General features: G+C 43.9%; 1 protein-coding gene across 1 annotated transcript in view; it reads left to right on the top strand.

Moving 5' to 3' along the window:
• The window catches only part of Nudcd3 (NudC domain containing 3), a 108,391-nt gene that overhangs the window by 4,082 nt on the left and 83,667 nt on the right, over nucleotides 1-20,642 (top strand). The window contains exon 2 of the mRNA XM_004630372.2: nucleotides 284-615. Coding sequence (XP_004630429.1) covers nucleotides 284-615 — 332 coding nt within the window. The remainder of the gene's footprint in view (nucleotides 1-283; nucleotides 616-20,642) is intronic.

The raw sequence follows: 20,642 nt of genomic DNA on the forward strand, positions 1-20,642 counted from the left end.
AAAAAAAAAAAAGAAAAGAAAAAGACTGTTTAGCTGTGTGTCCTTTATGTATGTTACTACTGTACTACTGTTAGCCTTGGTAGTTTTTGACTTTGGAGCCTTTCTGTGGAAGAAGATTTTCCTGTCAACTTTTGGTAAAGTTATAGTGCATTTGTGTTTTGTAAAGTTCTTTTTGTTGTTCACTACTTTTAAATTCTGTACTTACCTTATTCTGCATTTCTCAAGAATGTGTGGTGCAGTACTGGGCAAATTAACTGATTGCTGGATTGCTGTTTGTTTTTAGGTATTCAAAACCTTCGATCACATGGCTCGTCAAGATGATGAAAAGAGGAGGAAGGAACTTGAAGAGAAAATCAGAATAAAGGAAGAAGAGGAGGCCAAGGCTGTGGGGTCCACTGCTGCTGAGAAGGAACTGGTCCCAGTCCCAGTCCAAGAAATAGAGATCGACTCTGCTACAGAGTCAGCTGGGGCAGCTGGGCCTCAGGAGGTAGAGAAGGTGCAGCCGCCCGGCCCACAGGTAGCCAAGCCTGAGGGGGCCCAGGGCTTGGAGAAAGAGGTGTCAAGAGCCATTGCGGGTGCTGCTGAAACCCCTGCAGAGCCCCCGGAGCGCCCCAGGTAGGAATTGTTCCTCTGTAGCTTCTGTGCCCTGGCACCTGGTGGTTGAGTTTGTAATTAGTCTCACTTTGTGAAACACGGGTTCTTTATCTTAACATTGTTTAGTTCCGTCTTTGTAGTTTGCAGTCGTGGGTCCTTCACTTGTATGGGATGGGGACTCAGTTGGCTTCAGTCTTCTTCCTTTTCTCATTGTGAGGCACAGTAATGGTCTGTGCAGTTAACTGAGGGCCAGAGCTGAAATGAGGGTCCCCCAAGAACTCACATTTCTATGTAGGGGTTTCAGCATCTCCATTTTCTTTCTTCTTCTTCTTTTTTTTTCCCCCATTTTCTTTTTTATTTATTTGGTACTGGGATCAAACCTAGGACCTTGTGCTTGTCAGGCAGGCGCCTCTTCTTGTTTTTTTTTCATACCAGAGATTGAACCCAGAGTCTTGTGCATAGCATCTTTACTTTTTATGTTCTTTTTCCTGCTAGAATACTTTAGGGTATGTGCTCACGGTGTCCAAGGGATGTGTACCTACAGAGGCCTGGATTTTCAAGTGTAGTGACTTGGGCAAATAGAGCTTTTTCTGTGATCCTAACTCATAAGGTTCTTGTGGATTTTATTTTCATTTATTTATTTACTTTTGGATTTATTTTTGAGACAGGGACTCTATTCTAGTCTTTTTTAAAAAAATTATGTATGTATGTATGTATATATGCATGCACGTATGTATATATGTATTTGGTACAGGATCTTACTACATAGCTCTGACTTATAGTGATCCTCCTGTTTTCTGCCTCCCCAGTGCTGAGATTACAAGTGTGCACCACCATACCCTGTCTCAGTGCACCTGAGGGTGAGGCTGTCACGGCATGTGGTGCCGGGGATTGAACCCCAGTGCCTACACTTGCCTAAGCAGGCCCTTAGTCCACTGAGCTATCTTGGCTGGCCCATTTCTAGGCTGATTTTGAATTCATGGTGATCCTCCTGCCTCAGCCTCCCAAGTGCTGGGATTGCAGGTATGCAGTACCATATATGATCTCTTGTGCATTATAAGTGAGCCAAAGGTCAGGTAGCTGTTGTGTGGCAGAGCTATATTAAGACACAAGGTTTTCCTGACTCAAGTCATGTTCTATGCTTGGACTCAAGTTCAGAACATGTTTCCTAGGTACTCTGTAGGAGTCCCACTGTTCTCCCTGCAGTCAGAGCAGGAGGGACCAGCAGTGTCTGCAGCACAGCTGTGATCCTGGGGTTTGCTTCTTGGAAAATTTGTATTCTTTTTTTAATGTGTTGGCACCCCAAGCCTTCTACTTCCCTTCTGTTCTTCCTATTCCTACCACTATCTGAGCTATTTTTATGGAGTATTTGAGTCTTATTCCTAGTTAACAATTTAGAATGACTTATAAAATAGTAGGTAGGTGCCAGGAATGGTGGTACATGCCTGTAATCCCAGCACTTGGGAAGCTGAGGCAGGAGGATTGCTGTGAGTTCAAGGCTGGGCTACAGAGTGTGCTCAAGGCCAGACTGAACCTCAGTGAAACCCTGTTTCAAAAAGACCCCAAAAAACAACTCCCCCCAAAAAAACAAAACAAAACAAAAAAAAACAAAAAACAAAAAAACCAACAGAGAGTAGGGGAAAATAAGTTTTATGAAAGAACTCAGATAAGTTCTGACTGCAGTCTAAAGATTCAGCTAAATAATGGGGTTCAGAGGAAATAGTTGTTGGGTATGGGTGAACCAAGTTGATAGAGAAGGGGAGGAGGTCTTGAGTATAGTTTTCTGGAAGAAAAGGCAGTGAAATAAGGTTTTGAGGTCTGAAAGTGGAGGGAGGTATAAGGTAGAGTGACAGATCTGGTGTTTCCTTTTAGCTTCAAAAACTTTGTTAATATTTGATGTAGAGCAGAAAGTGAGAAATTCTTCTAACCTTTGTTGTCAGAAAATGTCTTTGTTTTATTATTATTTCTGAGGATTTTTTGTTGGGTATAGAATTTCAGGTTGACACTTTCTCCCCAGGCATTTTAAAGAATGTCGTTGTGTTGTTTTCTAGTTTGTGTTGCTTCTGATGAGAAATTTGTTAAGATTGTTTGTTCCCATTACCTGATGAAGGTCCTGCCCCCCCTCTGTTTATCAGTAGTTTCAGTCCTTTTTGATTTGCTCTGGTGGTTTTGTTTATAGGTACTTTTCTCTTTGTGCTTCCTTGGAGATAGTTTCTAGTGTCCTGTCTTCAAATTTGCCATCTTTCTTTATTTTTATTTTTATTTTGCTCTTTCTTCTTTTAGTGTCTAATCTTTAAATTCATCCAGTGAATCTTGGATTCAGATACTGTTTTTCACTTCTGTAAATTCCTTTGATTCTTTTTTTATGGTTTTGATGTTTGCCTTTGTTTTTTTCCTTTAAGTCCTTTTATTTTTGTCTATTTAAAGTTTTTATTTGCTGAGTCCATTTTCTGTCTCTCTCTTTCTCTCTTTCTTACGTATCTAGTACAGGGTCTACAGTTTCTTACTACACAGATTGGACTTGTAGTGATCCTCCTGTTTCCAGCCTCCCATGCACTGGGGTTATAGGCATGTGCCACCACGCCTAGTCTCATTTGCAGTCTCAGCACATCCTGGGGGCGGGGCCAGCATAGCACACTGCTTTGTTTTTGTTCATTGAATTGTATTCTGATTTTGGAATCACATCTGCCTCTTTATGTATCTGGTAAATTTTGATTGGATGTTAGACATACATATTGTGTGTTCAGTCTTTTGGATTTTGTTTTCTTCCTTTAAAGAGTTTGGTTGTAGGCAATTAATTTGTTCATAGGTCATCCTCATCATTCAGAAACTTGTTTTTAAGCTTTGATAGGGTATGTGCATGGTATTATTTATTGTCTTCTGAATTCTCAAGGTTATGGGTGTCCATCCTTTGGGCTTCCCTGGGCTCCATTAAGTGAGGAAATTGTCATGGGGTGCATATAAGATATACAATGTACTTAATGTGTCTAAGTAATACAACTTCCTTTTTTATATCCAAGTTTATTATTTTTATTTATTTGTTTACTTTGATTTTTTTTTTTTTTTTTTTTTTTTTTTGGCAGAATTGGGGATTGAACTCAGACCCTTGTGCTTGCCAGGGAAGCACTTATTCCACTGAGCCATCTCCCCAGCCCTATTTGTTAACTTTGAGATAAGATCTTGTTTTATAATTCATGCAGGTCTTGAACTCACTATGTGGCCTAAGCTGGCCTTCAATTTATGGTAGTCTTCCTGGCTCAGCCTTCCACATGCTGTGATTATAGGTTTGTGTCACCATGCCTGACTTACTATTTTATAAAATAGCACAAGCCCAAGTTAAACAAATAAGAAAACTTATTTGTCTGCTTAATAACAATAAGCCCTCTCTTTATAAACCCACAATGTGTAGTTAAGTTGAAATACAGTCACTGGTCATTGCTATGTTTTAGTTCCAAAGTCACACGAGTACATGAGACATATGTTGTTACACTTGGGTTTTGGTCCTACCAACTGTGTTCTAGGCTCAGGAGGCACAGTTAGTGCTGTTGCCTATCCTCCCTGTCCAGTGCGCCGTTATTGCCTAGTGAGTTGGCACTGGAGCACTGCAGCCTCCAGTCATGAATATAGTGCTAAAAATCATGTCCAGGTAAAATCTTAGCGCATTGCAGGTCTGCATGCTGCACTGTCCGTGGCTGTATGCAGCTGGTGGGTTGTACATGCCTACAGTGGTGTCCAGTGAGGCCTGCCTGTTCTGGCTGGTGGAAGGGTGGCCATCTGTGCTCGTGTGAACTCAGGTTTGTGTCCTAGAGTCTTCCACATTCTACCTCTGTGCAGAGTGCATGCAGCCAGGCTTAAGGGAGCCTAGAGCATTTTCCTAGATTTCTTTCTGTGTGTAGCTCGCTATTAAAATCATCACACAGGAGGATGGAGATTGAATATAGACATAGTCATCTGTCTTCATGTAGGCTGCTGTAACTGAACACTATAGCCTGGGTGGGTTACAAACACCAGTTTACTGTTCGTGGTTGTGGGACCTGAGATCAGTTACAGGCAGAGGCAGTGTCTCCCCACTGTGTGCTCACATGGTGGAGGGCGAGGGAGTGCTGTGAAGTCTCCTGGGAGGGCACGAAGTCGAGTCATGGAGAGCCCTCTTGGCCTGATCACGTTGCCTTGGGCTTAGGATTCAGCACAGGAATTTGAGAGTGTGTGTGTGGAGAAGCATAAACTTTGAGTCTGTAGCATTGTGCACTTCAGGGTTATTTATTCTAGCATCACCTCAGCAAAATTGTGGGAGAATTCTGAATTTTCATAGAAAAGGAGTGATTAAATATAGGCATGTGTAGAGATCCAGTGGTTTTGATTTTCTGTCTGAAAACTGAGAAGCCCTGCCTAGTAGAGTTCTAGGCACTATAATAAAGAGAAAGTTGCAGTAAAATGAGTCACAGGATTTTTTAATTTCTCAGTGCATAGAAAGTTATGTTTATACTATGCTGTAGTATTAAGCATGCCATGCATTATTTGAAAAAAATGTACATACGGTCTTAATTACCTTTTTCACTCTTAGTGCAGGCAGCGCTCACACCTAGGGTGGAGCGCCTTTAATCCTGGCATTGTACCATGAATCAATCAATCACAGTATCACATCCTTGATCTCAGCGTCACACACTCTAGATCCAGCCACTTGTGTAAAGCCCCACATATGACCCCCTGAGGCTTCGGGGAAATATCTAGATGTAAATCATAACACCTATCTTAGTTAAAAAATACTATGTTGGCTGAGTATGTTGTTGTTTACCTGTAATTCTAGCTACTCAGGAGGCTGAGGCAGGGGGATTGATCAATTTCAACGCCAGCCAGGGCAACTTAAACTCTGTTTGTCTCTGTCTCTGTTTCTGTCTCTCTGTCTGTCTTTTCCTCTCTCTCTGTCTTTGGTCTTTTTGAGACAGGGTTTCACTGTGTAGTTCAGGCTGGCCTTGAAATCTCAATGATACTTCAGGCTCAACCTCCCAAGTGCTGGGATTTTTAGGTGTATGTCACCATGCCCGGCTTTAGACTCTGTCTCTCATACAAAGAAAAACCAACAACTGCCTCCCTCCCCTCAAGGCAAGACTGTAGTCAGCTGTGAAAAGGTTCAATTTTTGTACTACAAAAAGGAAAAAAACTCTTCTTACCTTATAAAAATTATTTTATACAAAACTGCAGCAGTTCAGTCACATCTTCAGACTCTACTTCTATCTGTCTTGCTCTTTTCACTGTATCTGTACTTACTTTCTTCACTGGAGTCTTGAGCCCCTCAAAGTCACCCAAGAGAGCTGGAATTAACATCTTTCAAATTTCTGTTATTGTTGGTATTTTGACCTCCTTCCACAAGGCATAGTTTTTTTTTTTTTTTTTTAAGTGGGATCTAGAATAGTGAATCCTTTCCAGATGTTTTTCCACTTACTTTGCCCAGATCTGTCAGAGGAATTGCTGTGGCCATTAGAGTTTCATGGAATATAGTTTGTTTTTGTTGTTGTTTTTTTGAGACAAGGTCTCATTAAGGTGCCCAGGCTGGACTCAAATTGTGATCCTCCTGCCTCAGTCTCCCAGAATGCTGGGATTAGGGGTGCACTACCATGCCTAGCCTATCAGTGATACAAGCTAAGATCACGGGGCTGGTGAGATGGCTCAGTGGTCTAAAGCACCTACTTAGAACAAGCTTAGCAAAACGCAGGGACCGCGGTTCAATCCCCCAGCACCACATGCCAGCCAGCCCCGCCCCCTGGTGGGCTGAGCTGGCCACACACACACATATAAATAAATAAATAAAATTTAAAAAAAAAAAAAAGCTAAGATCACTAGATTTTTTTTTTTTTTTTAAATGTATTTAGTACAGGGTCTACAGGGTCTCATTACACAATTGGACTCATAGTGATCCTCCTATTTTTAGCCTCCCAAGTGCTGGGATTACAATTGCCTTCTCAGTGTGCCCCGGGGATGGAGCCCGCAGAGCATGCCAGGGATCGAATCAGTAGATGTCTTACATAACTTGCTGTGGCTTCTATACCAGCACTTGAGTTTCTATTTCACAACTTATTTTATTGAAGTATAATGTATGTAACAACACAGTGTATTCTTTTTATTTTATTTTATTTTTTTTAAAGATACATTTCTTTTTTTTTTTTTTAATTTTTATTTATTTATTTGTGTGTGTGTGTGTGTGTGTGTGTCCAGCTCAGCCCACCAGGAGGAGGGGCTGGCTGGCATGTGGTGCTGGGGGATTGAACCGTGGTCCCTGTGCTTTGCTAAGCTTGTTCTAAGTAGGTGCTTTAGACCACTGGGCCATCTCACCAGCCCAACACAGTGTATTCTTGCAACGTAGTTGATGGCTTTTGGCAGCTACAGTCTTGTAACCCCAGGGTCAGAGTGGACATTTGCATCAGCCAGGACTGCCTTAGCTCTTTGTTGTACCCTCAGGCCCTGCACCCTTAGGCTGTCTTGTGCTTTCAAGTTCTTGCAGTATGTGTCTTTATTTGTACGTAGTAACGTATAAGTCCTCACACATAGTCTCATGTGTAATGTTTTTTGAATGATTTGGGAAATATTTGAGGGAAATTTTAATTTGGCCTCATTTTGTCAGCACTGAGTTTAGTACTTCCCTGACCTCGTGTGTCATTCTTCCACCCTAACATCTCAGCTGGGACATGTCAGTGAAGGTCCCAAATGCCCAGTGCTGAGCCTGGCTTAGCTGTGTATGCTTGAAGGCCCCATTGCTGGGAGGCCTGGCAAAGATCACTTGGTCCTTTGAGAATAACTTGGGCAGCATAGAGACCCCATCTCCAAAAAAGAAAATAGAACTCCTCGGTGCTTATGGTGCCCAGACTTAACTCCTGAGAGGAGAGAATCTGGGGTGGAAACATTTCCATTTGCACAGGAGAATGTGCAGAATGTGCATATGTTTAGTAAAGTGATGTCATAGTTCAGAGTTGATCCTAGTGGGGACTTGGTGAGAAATCCTGACCATGCTGGTGGACTTGCCTGGCACTGTGGAAGAGAGAGAAATAGTGTGCAGCACCTCTCTTCCTGTCCCCAACCACATGCCTCTCCGGAGCTGTAGGCTCCTGTGCTGCTTTGGGTCCTGTGTCAGTCTAGGTGGGTGCCAAGGTGGCCCCCTCACAGCTGCAGCAGGCTCTGCATCTGCAGCTCATGCTCCTGACCTGCAGGTGTCGCTGCAGGCAGTCGAAGGACAATTGCACTGGTGCTTTGAAACCCTCTGAAGGGCTTCGCCAGTTGTTTTTCCTTGTAGAAACTGTGAACAGAATTCTTTAAAAAATGGAAAAGGAATACAAAAGTAGCAATGATAGTGTTGATTATCAGCTGGAGACAGTTGTCCCGAGTGCTGGGTGGGGTGTGTGTTCCTTAGAGAGACATGGTGTACTGGTGCTGTTGGTGATGGAGGGCACTCCCTGAACCCAATATCCCGCACGAGGGAGCAGAGGAGTTCGAGTGAGGGGAAGTATATGACTGTGAACCACTTCTCAGGGTAGGTGTGGTAACCAAGGAGACCTTTCCTCTATTCCTGGTGGAGTGGCCTCATGGCCAGCTGGTACAGGGGCCCAGGTGCCACTGTGGAAGAGAGTGGCGCTATTTGGAAGAGAAACATCAGCTTCTTAAGAGGACTGAGCAGATGCTCCTCTCCACCAGGCGTCTCCCTTCTGCTCTGTGCATTTCTGCCTCCTGGGCAGGGCTCCCCAGCCCCTGTCCCACTGCACTCCCTGTCTTTGTGTGGCTGGCTCTCGCAGGCCTTCTGTGACCAGGAGAGCCCCCCCACTGTTTGCATCATGCTGTGCAAGGCGAGTACTCTAGTACATGCCCGGTTTCATTTCTGGCACCCTTTGGTTTTGCTCACTGTCTTAGTTCCTTTAGGTATAACAATGAAATTCTGTAGTATGGATGCTTTATAAACAATAGACAGTGATTGCTTACAGTTTTGGAGGTTGGAAGTCTCAGGATGAGTTGCGAGAGATCTGGTGTCTGTTGAGGGCCTACTTTCTGGTTCCTAAACCTGTCTTCCCACTGAGTCCTCACATAATAGAAGAGGCCAGTGAACTCCTTGGGGTCTTTTTTATGAGGGCCCTGACCCCCACTGACCTAATTCCTAATGGTCCCAGCTCCAGGTGCCAGCACCCCGAGGGTCAGGGCTGCAGCCTGTGAATGTTGGGACATTGGCACTTACTCTGCAGCACTCTCCCAGCTGCCCTATGTCTGTGCCCTTGGTATCCCTCAGCTGGGCTGTTGGAGCAGGTAGGGTTGTCGGGCACCCTCTCTATGCCCGCTGTGCAGCTCTACTGCCTGAGGAAACGGGGTTCCTTGATTTGTCTTTAAGTAGAATCTTCTTTTGCTGGTGAAGGCACTTCAGATGTCCATCGTGTTGGGACCCTTGGTAGAATCACAGTGGCATAATCGGTTAAGAAAATTTTTTCTGAGACAGTCTTGCCATGTAGTGCTGGATAGGCTTCAGCTTGTGATTAGCTCAGAATGGCTTCAAACTTTTGTTCTTTCTGGCTCACTGTTGTAAGGACTAGGACCCCAGGGCTGGTTATCATTACTCTAAAGAAGAAAAGCTTTAAATAAGAAAAAAACCCTTTTCTTTTTGTTTGATTATACCCAATTTTACAGTATTTAGAAAGTAGGCAAGTATATAAATAAAAAAAATTGCACTACTCATTTTTGGTATATTTTTTATAGCCTTCTTTCTGCACATAAATGTATATAGATATTGCATATTTATAAAATGTTATGTCTGTCTGTCTGTCTGTCTCTCTTTGTTTGAGATAGTCTCACTGTGTAATTCAGGCAGACTTTGAAGTCACTATGTAGCCCAGGCTGGCTTTGAACTTGTGGTCACCCTCCTGGTTCAGCCTCCTCTAAGTGCTAAGATTATAGGCATGCACTGCCCTACCTGGCTGACACTCTTTTTTGCTGAACCTTGCCTGCATTGTTTTGTGTTTGAGTCTGCACTGTACACTGTTCTGGAAGATTTCTTTTCGTGGTACTGGGGATTGAACTCTGGTTCCTGCACTTGCCTAAGCAGGCTCTTAGTCTGCTGAGCTATCTCGCTGGGCCTGGAGTGGCTCTTGCTCTTGGACAGGATGTGTGCCACACAGTACATGCTAAGAGAGGAGTGGGAAACCATGGAGAGGGACGTCTCCTGTCCACTTCGATTCAGCTCTCTGTGGCCCCCAGCTCATCTCAGCTTGCACTGTTGCTGCCATTTCGTCTTGGTGATGATTCTGCGTCTCCTCCAGAGCTCAGGCAAAGAGGCCTGTAGAGGAGCTGATTCAGGTCACAGGCAGGAAGACCCGGTGGAGGTTCTCAGGAGGGCCTTTTTTTTCCTCCCTCTTGTTTTTTTTTTTTTTTTTTTATTTATTTATTTATTTATTGCATGTGTGGGTATGTGTGGGTGTGTGTGTGTGGCCAGCTCAGCCCACCAGGGGAGCGGGGCTGGCTGGCATGTGGTGCTGGGGGATTGAACCGCGGTCCCTGTGTTTTTGCTTAGTTTAGTTTGTACTAAGTAGGTGCTTTAGACCACTGAGCCATCTCACCAGCCCCTTTCCTCCCTCTTGTGACCTTGCTTTTTAATTTTTATTTTGTAATTCATCTTTTTGTTTTACAATGCAATTTACAAACAAGCTGTTTTTAAAAAGCAGTGGTGTAGTCGAGTTTGTTGGATGCTGAGGTTATGTCAGAAGATGATCTGATACCCTGGCCTGTCAGCTAGAGCTGAGGGGCAGAGGTATGGTACTGTTACCTAGAAAAAGGTTGCTTCAAAATATGGGCTAGAGATGTAGCCCAGTGGTGCTGTGCTCATCTAGCATGTGTGAGGCCCTGGGTTTGATTCCTGGTATTAAAAAAAAATGTGGAGAACTAGCTAGGTGTGTTGGCCCACCCCTGTAGTCCCAGCACTTGGAAGACTGAGGCAGGAAGATTTTGAGGCCGCCATGAGCTACATAGTGAGTTCAAGACTTGCCTGAATTATATACCAAGTCCCTTTCTTTTTTTAAATGTAAATAACATTTTATTGAAAACTATTTTCCCACACACACAAAAAAAATAGAAAAACAGCATTGTTGTATACTTCTATACATTTTTGTAAGGTCTTTTTTTTTTTTTTTTTTTCAAATCAAACTGGTAGAACAGTTTCAATAATTAACACATTGTGTACAATCTTCCTAGTGGTTAATTGCTATACAAGATGCGGACATGATATCCTGTTTACAAACACCATTAGAACAAATCCCTCTATTCATTAAGAAAATGTAACTATATATCTATCCTAACCACTTTGAATACACAGATACAAAATGACCAAGTCACTTTCTCAAAAAACAGAAAAACAAACAAAATGGAGAAGTTCTAATCTGTTTCATTTTTATAGGCCAGGATTGGGTTGTATCACAAACAAGGGCTTTGATTAAAATCCTATGGGGGCTGGTGAGATGGCTTAGTGGTCTAAAGCACCTACTTAGAACAAGCTTAGGAAAGCACAGGGACCGTGGTTCAATCCCCCAGCACCACATGCCAGCCCCACCCCCCGGTAGGCTGAGTTGGCCACACCCACACCCATACCCACCCACCCACCCACACACATAAATAAATAAAAATTAAAAAAAAAAAAATCCCATGGTCAGGGGTATGGTGGTGCATGCCTGTAATCTCAGTAGTCAGGAGACTAAGGCAGGAGGATCCTTGTGAATTTGAGGCCAACCTATGCTACATAAGCAAGTTCAAGACCAGCCTGCACTACAAGGTGAGGTCCTATCTCAAAAAAAAAAGGGCTGGGGAGATAGCTCAATGGAATAAGTGTCCTGAGTTTGATCCCTGGTACCACCAAAAAACAAAACAAACAAACAAACCTGCCTCATGGGCTGTTCATGGCTTAGTTTGCCTTGTTCTGTGAAGAAAGAAGCAATTATTAGATTATCTGAGAGATACTGTTTAAGCTAAAATAACCAACTTCTATTTGACTTTTTAATAATTATGCTTTTTTTTTACATTAAAAACAAGGCAGAGTTAAACAGAAGACCCAATGCTATTATGGTCTACTGGACTCTTAGAATATTTTGCTGAGTTTACACATCTATAATATTCAATAACGGAACTTAGAAAAAATGGGGTATACCGATGAATGTCCATTTTGTATCTGTGTATTCAAAGTGGTTAGGATAGATATATAGTTGCATTCTCTTAATGAATAGAATGATTTGTTCTAATGGTGTTTGTAAATAGGACCTCAAGTCCGCATCTTGTGCAGCAATTAACCACTAAGAAGAATATATGCAGTGTATTATTTGTTGAAACTGTACTTCCGATTTGATTTGAAACTGTCTCATTGCTGTTTATCAATAAAATTTTGGAAAAAAAAAGGCAGTAGGATCATGGTGAGTATAAGGTCAATCAGTACTACATCATGAAATCCTATCTTAAAAAATAATATGCATACCTCACCAAAAAATGTTAGGTAGAGTTTGAAATAGAGTACAGGAGGCATCTAAGACTTTCTGCATGTTCGTTTTCCGATTCCAACTGCAGCCAGTGTCTTCTTTTCCTCTGTTATTTTGAAATAGATTCTGCCCATTTCATCTGTTAATTTTTTTCAGCCAGTGTTTAAACTTTCTGTTTTCTCATATGTCCTAATTTTAAAAAATAGGTTTCTTTGACTCAAACTACGAATAAGCCAATAAACACCAGGGCTCAGAGTTGGTCTGCTGTTTCTCTCCCTACCTCCCTTGGAATGTCTTTTTTTGTTTTTTTAGCTCTGGGAATCAAACTCAGAACCTCATGCTTTCCAGGGAGGAATTGAACTCAGGACCTTGTACTTGCCAGGCAGGCACTATGCCACTGAGCTGTATTCCCAAAGAAATCACACAGGGCTGGGGGTAGCTCATGGCAAATACCCTGGATTTGATCCCCAGCACTGTAAAAACATAACAAAAAGAAATAAGGTTGGTTGGTTGTTGGATTTGCCACTGGCTTAGTTTTGTGATTGTTATAGGTGCTGTAATTTAGCTTGCCCTCTGTCTCATTTCCTGGAAGTCAGAGTTGGATTAGGGTGACAGCTTTGCAAGTGCCAAGAATACATAATGGGAATGAGTTGTTCTTTTTTTTTATTTTTCATTTTTTAAATTTTTTTTTCTAAATTTTATTGATAAACTGAGTTGTTCTTCTTAAGGCTACCATTGTCAGTAGCTTTTTTGGTAAAATTTATACCTTGGTGTGTATGCGTGTGTGTGTGTGTGTGTGTGTGTGTGAGAGAGAGAGAGAATGTGTGTGTGAGACACACACACACACACACACACACACACACAGAGGTTCTAAATGGTAGGCCTGGTACATACAGTGTAGGTCTGTGAGTGTTGACTTAGCCACATCCCAAGTGTGCTGTGCTTGCTTGTGCTTGCTAAGCAGCTGGTGCCAACTGTGTGCTCTGTTGCTGGGCACCACTTGTCAAGGCTCATATTGCTTTCTCTTTCCACATGGGGAAGGGCGGTGCCTTCCAGGCTCCCCGGCCTTCTGTGTGCTCCCTCTGGACTCCCCACTGCACTGCTCCCATCCCTGCGGGCTGCTGGGTCCTGCCCTGGAGATCTAAGTCAGCAGCTCTGGGTGAGGCCTGCATGTCATGTGTGCATGTTTAGCTGCTCTCTGACTCTGATATCTGAGCAAGATTTCTCTTTACTACTGTATAATATTCTACTGGGTGGATCTCATTGTTTAATGCAGGGCGGCAAGGAAGTGTATTTAAGTTGTGTCCAATCTGCCATAGCCACTAATGATGCAGTAAATAAGCTTGCATATATTTCTTAGAACATGTGTGTTCATGTCAGTTGGCTGAATCCCCAGGACAGGCATTGCTGGGTCAAAGGGCTTTTAATTTTGATGGATGTTGCTAAATTGCTCCAGGGAGTTTCCACCAGTTTTGTTTCCTCCCTGTCAGCTTTCTCAGGGGACATGGTCAGATGACACAGGTGCTAGCTCATAGCTCTAACTGGATTCTGGGCTAGTCTTACCTTTTCTTTCTTTCTTTCTTTTTTTTTTTTTTCTTTTTTCTTTTTTGGTTTTCTTTGCAGTGCCATTTGCTTTGACATTCTTTGATTCTGATTTTGGTTTTGTGTATTTTCCTGAGTTTTCTTTATTTTCTGATCTGTTTTTACAGATACCAAACCATTTATTTGTTTATGAGTACCAAGCTATTTAATTTACATAAGTTTATAATACACTTTAATACTTGGGAGGACTAGTGTTTGATATTTTTCTTTCCTTTTTTTTGTTTGAGATTTTTCTCCCCTAGACTTCCTGACTATTTTTGGAAATCAATTTTTCCTCCATGAAAATCCTGGTGAAACATTGTATATTTTAGCTTAGGAAGAATTGACATCTTTACATTGTTGAGTTTTTCTATCTAAGAACAGGGTGTGTTTTACTTATTCAAAACTTGTTTTATGATCTGTGGAATTTTAATGTTTTTATTCAGTAGTTTCTGTACACTGATACTGAATGCTCTTTGTGGTTTCTAATAATTTCTCACTTGATTTCATTGGCTTTTCTAGGTGTATAGACTGTTTAATATTTATTATATTTGGTAATTATACTTTATTACTATATAATAACTATATTTAGTAATAAATTATACATGTTTTTCACACTTAGCTTTTAAATGTAGCTGTATATTTCTCTCCTCCTCAAACTCTGTTGCCAGGCAACTGGTAGGATGAAACTGCCAATTGCTGATGTGAGGGAGGGACAACTTCTGCAGGCGATCAGGTGGGCTATGACTGCATCCACCCTGAGGTTGGTGACACCAGACAGGCAGTGGCCCTGCATCAGGGCTGCTGGGGATAGCATGGACTGAAAAGCATTTGGAAAAGGTCAGGGTTTAGATGCATTGGACGTTGCAGCCTGGGTGTCCCTGAGGGAGAGGGTGCAGGTGGCAGAGGGGAGAGGTTTTGGGATTGAGCCTGGGCCTTGTGACATCCAGAGGTTTTCGTCCAGGAGAATGAGGCCAGCTAAGGGAGTGGCCCTGAGCTGGCAGTTCAGGTCTAGGTCAGAAAGGCCTTGAGGAGGATGGAGGTGACTGCAGCGCCCAGTAGTTGGACTTGCTGCTGCTGCTCCCTTCCGTTTTCCTGAAGTCTTTGAGCAGGTGTGCTTTTGTCATCCTTGTCATCCATTCTCACTGGCCTTTGCACTAGGGTCTCTGCTGTTTCCACTTGGTGGCATCCTTGTTGTCCCTGGCAGGTCATCCTCTGCTTTCTGGCCTGCAGGTCATGCTGCACACATGCCTACATCCATACTTCCTTGTCCTTGTCTACCCTGCCTTCTGTGTCCTCTCCTCAGCCCGTGGTGCCTGCTTGTTCTTTTTGGCAGTCAAGAGGAGAGGGCCTTAGTCCCATCACTGCCAGAGCTGATGTCACTGTGGATGTGAATGTGTCTGTGCTGGGCATTGTCTGGCTTTCCCATCAGGGCAAGACCTTTGTTTACCTGGTCACTGGGGATCCCAGCACCTGGCCTGTCATCGGTCCTTGATAAACAGCTGAATGAGGGGATGATGGAAGCTGAGAGGCACATTCAAAATTACCAGCCTTGAAATTTCACCTCATCCAATAACACTTAACGTTTTAGTTTTCTCTCATTTTCACATTTGTGTATGACTTATACTTTCTGGCCACTTCTCCTGCCTTGGTGCTGAGCCTCAGGCTGTTGCTGGCCTTGCTGTGTGTGCTCTTCCCCATTTTTCTTTTCCCCCAGCGGCCTGTGACACTACCTAGGATATGCATGGAAGCTCCATTTTTTTGCAGAGTTCCTGGTGAGCTTACCCAGGGTGGATCTTCTCAGATGGTTGGCTCAGAGTCCTGTGAGCTGCCCAATAACATTGGGAGTCCTGGAGCTATGGTATCTTGAGCAACAGCCACTGGATGGTGGAGAAGGAGAATGCGGGTGAGGCGTGTGCTGTGAGCTCGGGGGTGGGGTGGGGGAAGGAAGGCAGTCTGCTCTTGGCTGGTCAAGTATTGGCATCTTCTCTTATGGAGCTGTCAATGTGTATTATTGTTATTATTGTCTCATTATTTGGCTTTTAAAAATGTCAGTTTTTAGATAATTCAGACTTACCAAAGTTTGCAAAAATCATACAATGAATCCCATATTCCTTTACCCAGCTTCCCCAAATCTTAGCATTCCTTATGGCCAGGGGCTACTGTTAGCTTTTCTTTATATCCTACTCATAGTATATCTGCTGTTCTAGTATTGTCCTGTTTTCATGGCAGGGTTTACTCTGTTTCTGTCATTGCATTTGTGGTTTCGTCTCCTCAGTCTTCTTTATCTGGGACAGTTTCTTGGTCCTTGTCTCTCATGACTTTGACACTTTTTTAAAAGAACTCTTTTTCTTTTGTGGCTGTCTCTAATTATAGTTTTGTCTGATGCTTCCTTATGGCTATATTCATGTGCAGTGTTTTGGCCAAGAATACCACAGTGGTGACCTGTGTTCTGGGCATGTCACATTAGGAGCGTTTCTGTTTCCCTTTGTCCCATTGCTGCAATGGTAACATGGTGGCTTGGTTGAGTCGGTAGTGCCCATGTTTTTCTCCCATGGAGTTACTATGTTCCCTGTGTAATTAGGAGGTATCTTATGGGGAGCTACTTGGAGGATAGTTAAATATCTGTAATTGTTTCTCAACATGCTTTTTTTCCCACGAATTGTAGTAACCATTGATTATGCTTGCCTAAAACAATTATTTTTTTGATGTTGGCTAAATGATTTTCTATTTCTGTCATCTTGCATTTATTAATTGTAATTATACTTGTCAAAAGACAAAACTATAACAAATTTATTTTTTTTATTTTTTATTTTTTGGCGGAACTGGGGATTGAACTCAGGCCCTTGCGCTTGCCAGGGAAGCGCTTATTCTACTGAGCCATCCCCCCGGCCCCAACAAGTTTAATTTAAAGATCTAACTGGCTTTTTATCTATAATCCAGGAATCTGGCAGTACCTCATTTTGTGAAATAGAGTGAGTATTCTACCTAGCTGAGAAGTCAATTAGTTTTATAGGCAGAAAATTGCTGAGATAAGCAAAAAGGGGACAAAAAGACACAGAAACCATTTTAAAGTGACCTTCCTTGGGGCTTCCCACAGAAGGGACTTGATTATTGCACTAACTCAGGCTGGCTGGCATTGCCATGTCTGAGTTAGATTGTGAGGTGGTGCTTAGTATGGGCCATTTCGGGCTGACTCTTGGTGCCTGGTGCAGGAGCTCTGTCCAAACAGTGGGCTCTTGTCACTGTCGTTTAACACAGTTATGTCAGGGCCTTTCTTTCTCCCCCACTCATTTATTTACTTGCTTATGCTTTATATTAGCATATGTTCATGGGTGTTTTTCCCACAGCTGTGGACCATCATCTGTACCCTGAAGTCGCTATTTCTACCTGTTTGCACTGCGTCCCAGAAACATCTCTGTGTTCTTGCTCTTGGTTCCTGATCTTCCCCTGCATCAGCTGTGGAGGAGACCTTTTCTCCAGGCAGCCTTGCTGTTTTGATAGGAGAGCAGGAGCGGAAACTGGAAGCTGTGCTTGCCGTGGTCATGGGAACTGCCAAGCCCTCCCAGCAGCCGAGCCCAGAGCCCCGAAGACGCCTTCCCCTTCTCTTCTGTGGGTTGCTTCTTTATCTGCTGACACCACCACTTTCATTTTCTCATTTTCTGGTCCCAGCCCCCTTCTCCTTTAAAAACCCTAGAGTGTAGGTTGAGAGCCTGAATCCTGAGTCTGAAGATGCTGCATTTGCTGCTTGCCTTGACAGGGCTAAGTTGTCTGCCATGGGCAGATTCTCCCTCAGGTATGAAATAAGCCGTGGTGCTGCACTGCATGGGTTGTTGTAGGGTTAAGTGAGAGGAGTACAGTGAAAGGTCTCTGTGCAAGCTAAGCACATGGTAAGAACACAGAAGTCCCGAAAGAGGCACCCTAAGGTGCCTGGGTCCTGCCATTGTCCCCAAGCAATTCTCCTGTCAAGCTTGCCCAGTGATAGAGCCTGTCTCTCCCAGCCTGCAAACCTGTATGGCTGCTGATGTGTTGAGTGCTGTAGGCAACTGTGACAACAGTAGGAATTTATGTATCTAAATGTACCTAAACTAGAAAAAGTACACCAAAAATAGGGTCCAAAGGATACAGAATGGAGCCCTGTGTAGGGCTCTTAGCAGGAACGGAGCTTGTGGGCTGGAGGCTGTGCTGGACAAGCCAGGAAGCAAGTGTAGAGTGATGTGAAGGCCCAGGTTCTGCTGTGCCTGCTCTGCACCTATGTTGTTTGTATGTTTTTTCAGTAACCAATTAACCTAGCTGGGCATGGCAGCACATGCCTTTAATGCCAGGAAGCTGAGGCATGAGCACTGATGCAGGCTACAGGCCAACCTTGGCTACATAGTGGGTTTGAGGCCAGCTCTAACTGTGCAGTGAGAGACTGCCTTAAGCCCTTGTACCCTCACAGAGTAACTTACCTTTGGCTGAGTGTAGTATTTTCTTTATAAACTATAAGAATTTTTAAGCTGAATAACTCTTTGTTTATAACATAAATATACTGTACAGTTGTACAAAGATGTTTTTGTCTTTTTATAAGTCTTTTCCTGTTTAAAGTTCTAATTTTAACTTTTTGAACTCTTATTACACTAAGTCACACATGTACACTGTCCCAGGCTGATGTAGTAGGGGCAGGGTCATCAGCATCTCTTGTTCAGTGAGGTGTCCCAGTTCACCTCCATTATAATCCTAGGGAAGCACCATTTTGTATGTGGCTCCTTGTTCACAGAAACAGCGTTGTTTGGCACATGGCTGTGCTAGGTCTGGGTTCTTGGATTTAGTAAATGTCTATGGAATGAATAAACATTTGCATTTGTCTCAGGGACTTGGGCCAGATGGAGTTTGATGATGTCAGCTTGTCCTATCCTCCTGCCCTGCCCCTGTAGGCCTTGATTGGAAGCTTGGCTTTTGCCTGGTGGCTTCTCTGCTCCTTTTCCTTCTGAGCTCTTGTATAGGTTGAGTCAGAAAAGGAAGGAGGAGGGCTTCTTTGTGGCCACCCACTGGCAGGAGTTTTGGAGTGGGCGTCTTGCCGTCCCCGAGTGAAATGAGCAGTTCTGATTCTGTCTGGGCACATTCTGCTTCTGAAAGCAAAACCCCACACTAATCTGTGGGTGGTATTAGTGCTGCACACAGAAGGGCCCTCTCCCCCTTGCCTTTCCTGGCATAACTTTTATGTCTTTATTGACCTTCCCATTAGGGCTGGGTGCTGGCCCATAATTAGCAAATACAGTCCATGCCTTGCCCCAGGCTCTAGGGGAGGAGGCACCGTGCAGCGTTCTTCGTGCTCAGTGTGGACAGTGGGGGTGGAAAGAAACCCCCCGAAGGCCTCAGTGGGCTTCAGAAGGCAGCCAGGCCCAATTGTAGCTTGGGCAGAGTCCTAGCTCAGGGAGAGGCTAGGCTTGTTCCCTGTTCCCTGACATCCAGGGCAGGGCCTGGAACACAGGTCGGGGCTGGTCACTCGTTCCTCCGCCTGAGGGCTCTGTGCCTCAGTGGCCCCCTCTCACCCTCACAGTTTTGTGTCTGCTGTGCGTGCTCACCCAGTGCTTCCTGTTTTGCGGCTGCTGAGCTCCACAATAAGTGGGTAGGTAGGACTAGCTGTGACCTAAAAATGTTTAAGCATTATCTGGGTGTCCCTAGTGAGAAGCTGAATACAGCAGGAGAAATGTCACTTCAGAAGCTCAAGTTCTCTCAGGAGAAAAAACTTCCAGATTCCAGATTTTCCCCTCAACTTTGCAGGTTTTGTGGCTGAGCTGGAACTCCACTGCTGGCAGCTGACTTGCATGGGGGCGTGGTGGCCCGTGGCCCCTGACTGGCTTCCTGAAAGGATGGGGCAGCACCTTCCTGAAGCCTTTGGGTGCACTCTCACAAGGAGAACGAACACCCAGTTCTCCAAATGAGAAAAGCAAGAATTATGTGTGGCTCCTGTCAGAGCTCAGAATAGAAAGGATGCCAGGAGTGGGCCTGGAAGGGCAATTGGGCGTAGCAGCCGTGATCCTAGGGGCCGTCAGCACCTGCTGGTCATTTCCACGTTTTGGCTCATACTGAGGATGAGGCCTCCGACTTGGCTCCAGTTTTCAGCTTTTTTCCTTTTCATGGGCTCTGGGTGGCTGTCCCTACATGTAGGGCTCTTTGAGCTCGACATTGGCTCTGTGCTATGCTGTGCTGTGCTGTGCAGTGCATGGGCCTGGCAGCTGGTGTCACATGTAGACCCTGGAGGCCTCTTGTGGTGGCCATGCCACCTCGCTCCTTGGTGTCAGGGCCACTGTTCATTTCTTTCCAAAAATGGCATTTGTGAGGTTTGGGGCTAAACAATTATAATTTCTCTGATGCAGACTTTGTTTAGACTTGATTATCTTGAACTTCTACCCCAGAATTTCCTCTTTTTTCTTACAAACTTCAAACTGATATTTGGAAAAATGCCACATGCACATGTCGGAAGCAACTTGAGAGGTGTTGTGAGGTATGTGGTAGAACTTTGGTGTCTGCAGTTGTGGCCTGGCCACCATGTGTGCCTACTATGACCCGTGTCTGTGTCCATCAGAAGATATGTTGTGGAGATAGACGTGCACTTACTTCTACCTCACCCCCACTTGGTAAAAAACACTTTTTGTTGTTTTAGAATGGTTTTACTTTCATAGTAAAATTGAGTAGAAAGTAAGAGGTTTTTATGCCTTTCCTCCCAGCCCCTAGTGCTCTGATGTTTTGTTTTAAACTTGGGCACAGATGATAGCTTCCATCCATCCTGCCCAGCCCTCAGCTTTGGGGGGGTCTCTAGCATGCCCAGCAGACCACTGCCATCATCCTGCCGTGTGGGGGCAGCCTTACAGGATGGTGGCATTGCTGTATAAGCTGTACTCCTGCTGTTTTTTTTTTCAAAGTTTTATTGATAAACATATAGCAATGAGACAGTTTCAAATCAAATCGAAAGTACAGTTTCAACAAATAATACACTGC

Source organism: Octodon degus, unplaced genomic scaffold (genome assembly GCF_000260255.1).
Source record: "Octodon degus isolate 3935 unplaced genomic scaffold, OctDeg1.0 scaffold00035, whole genome shotgun sequence".
Lineage (NCBI taxonomy): Eukaryota > Metazoa > Chordata > Mammalia > Rodentia > Octodontidae > Octodon > Octodon degus.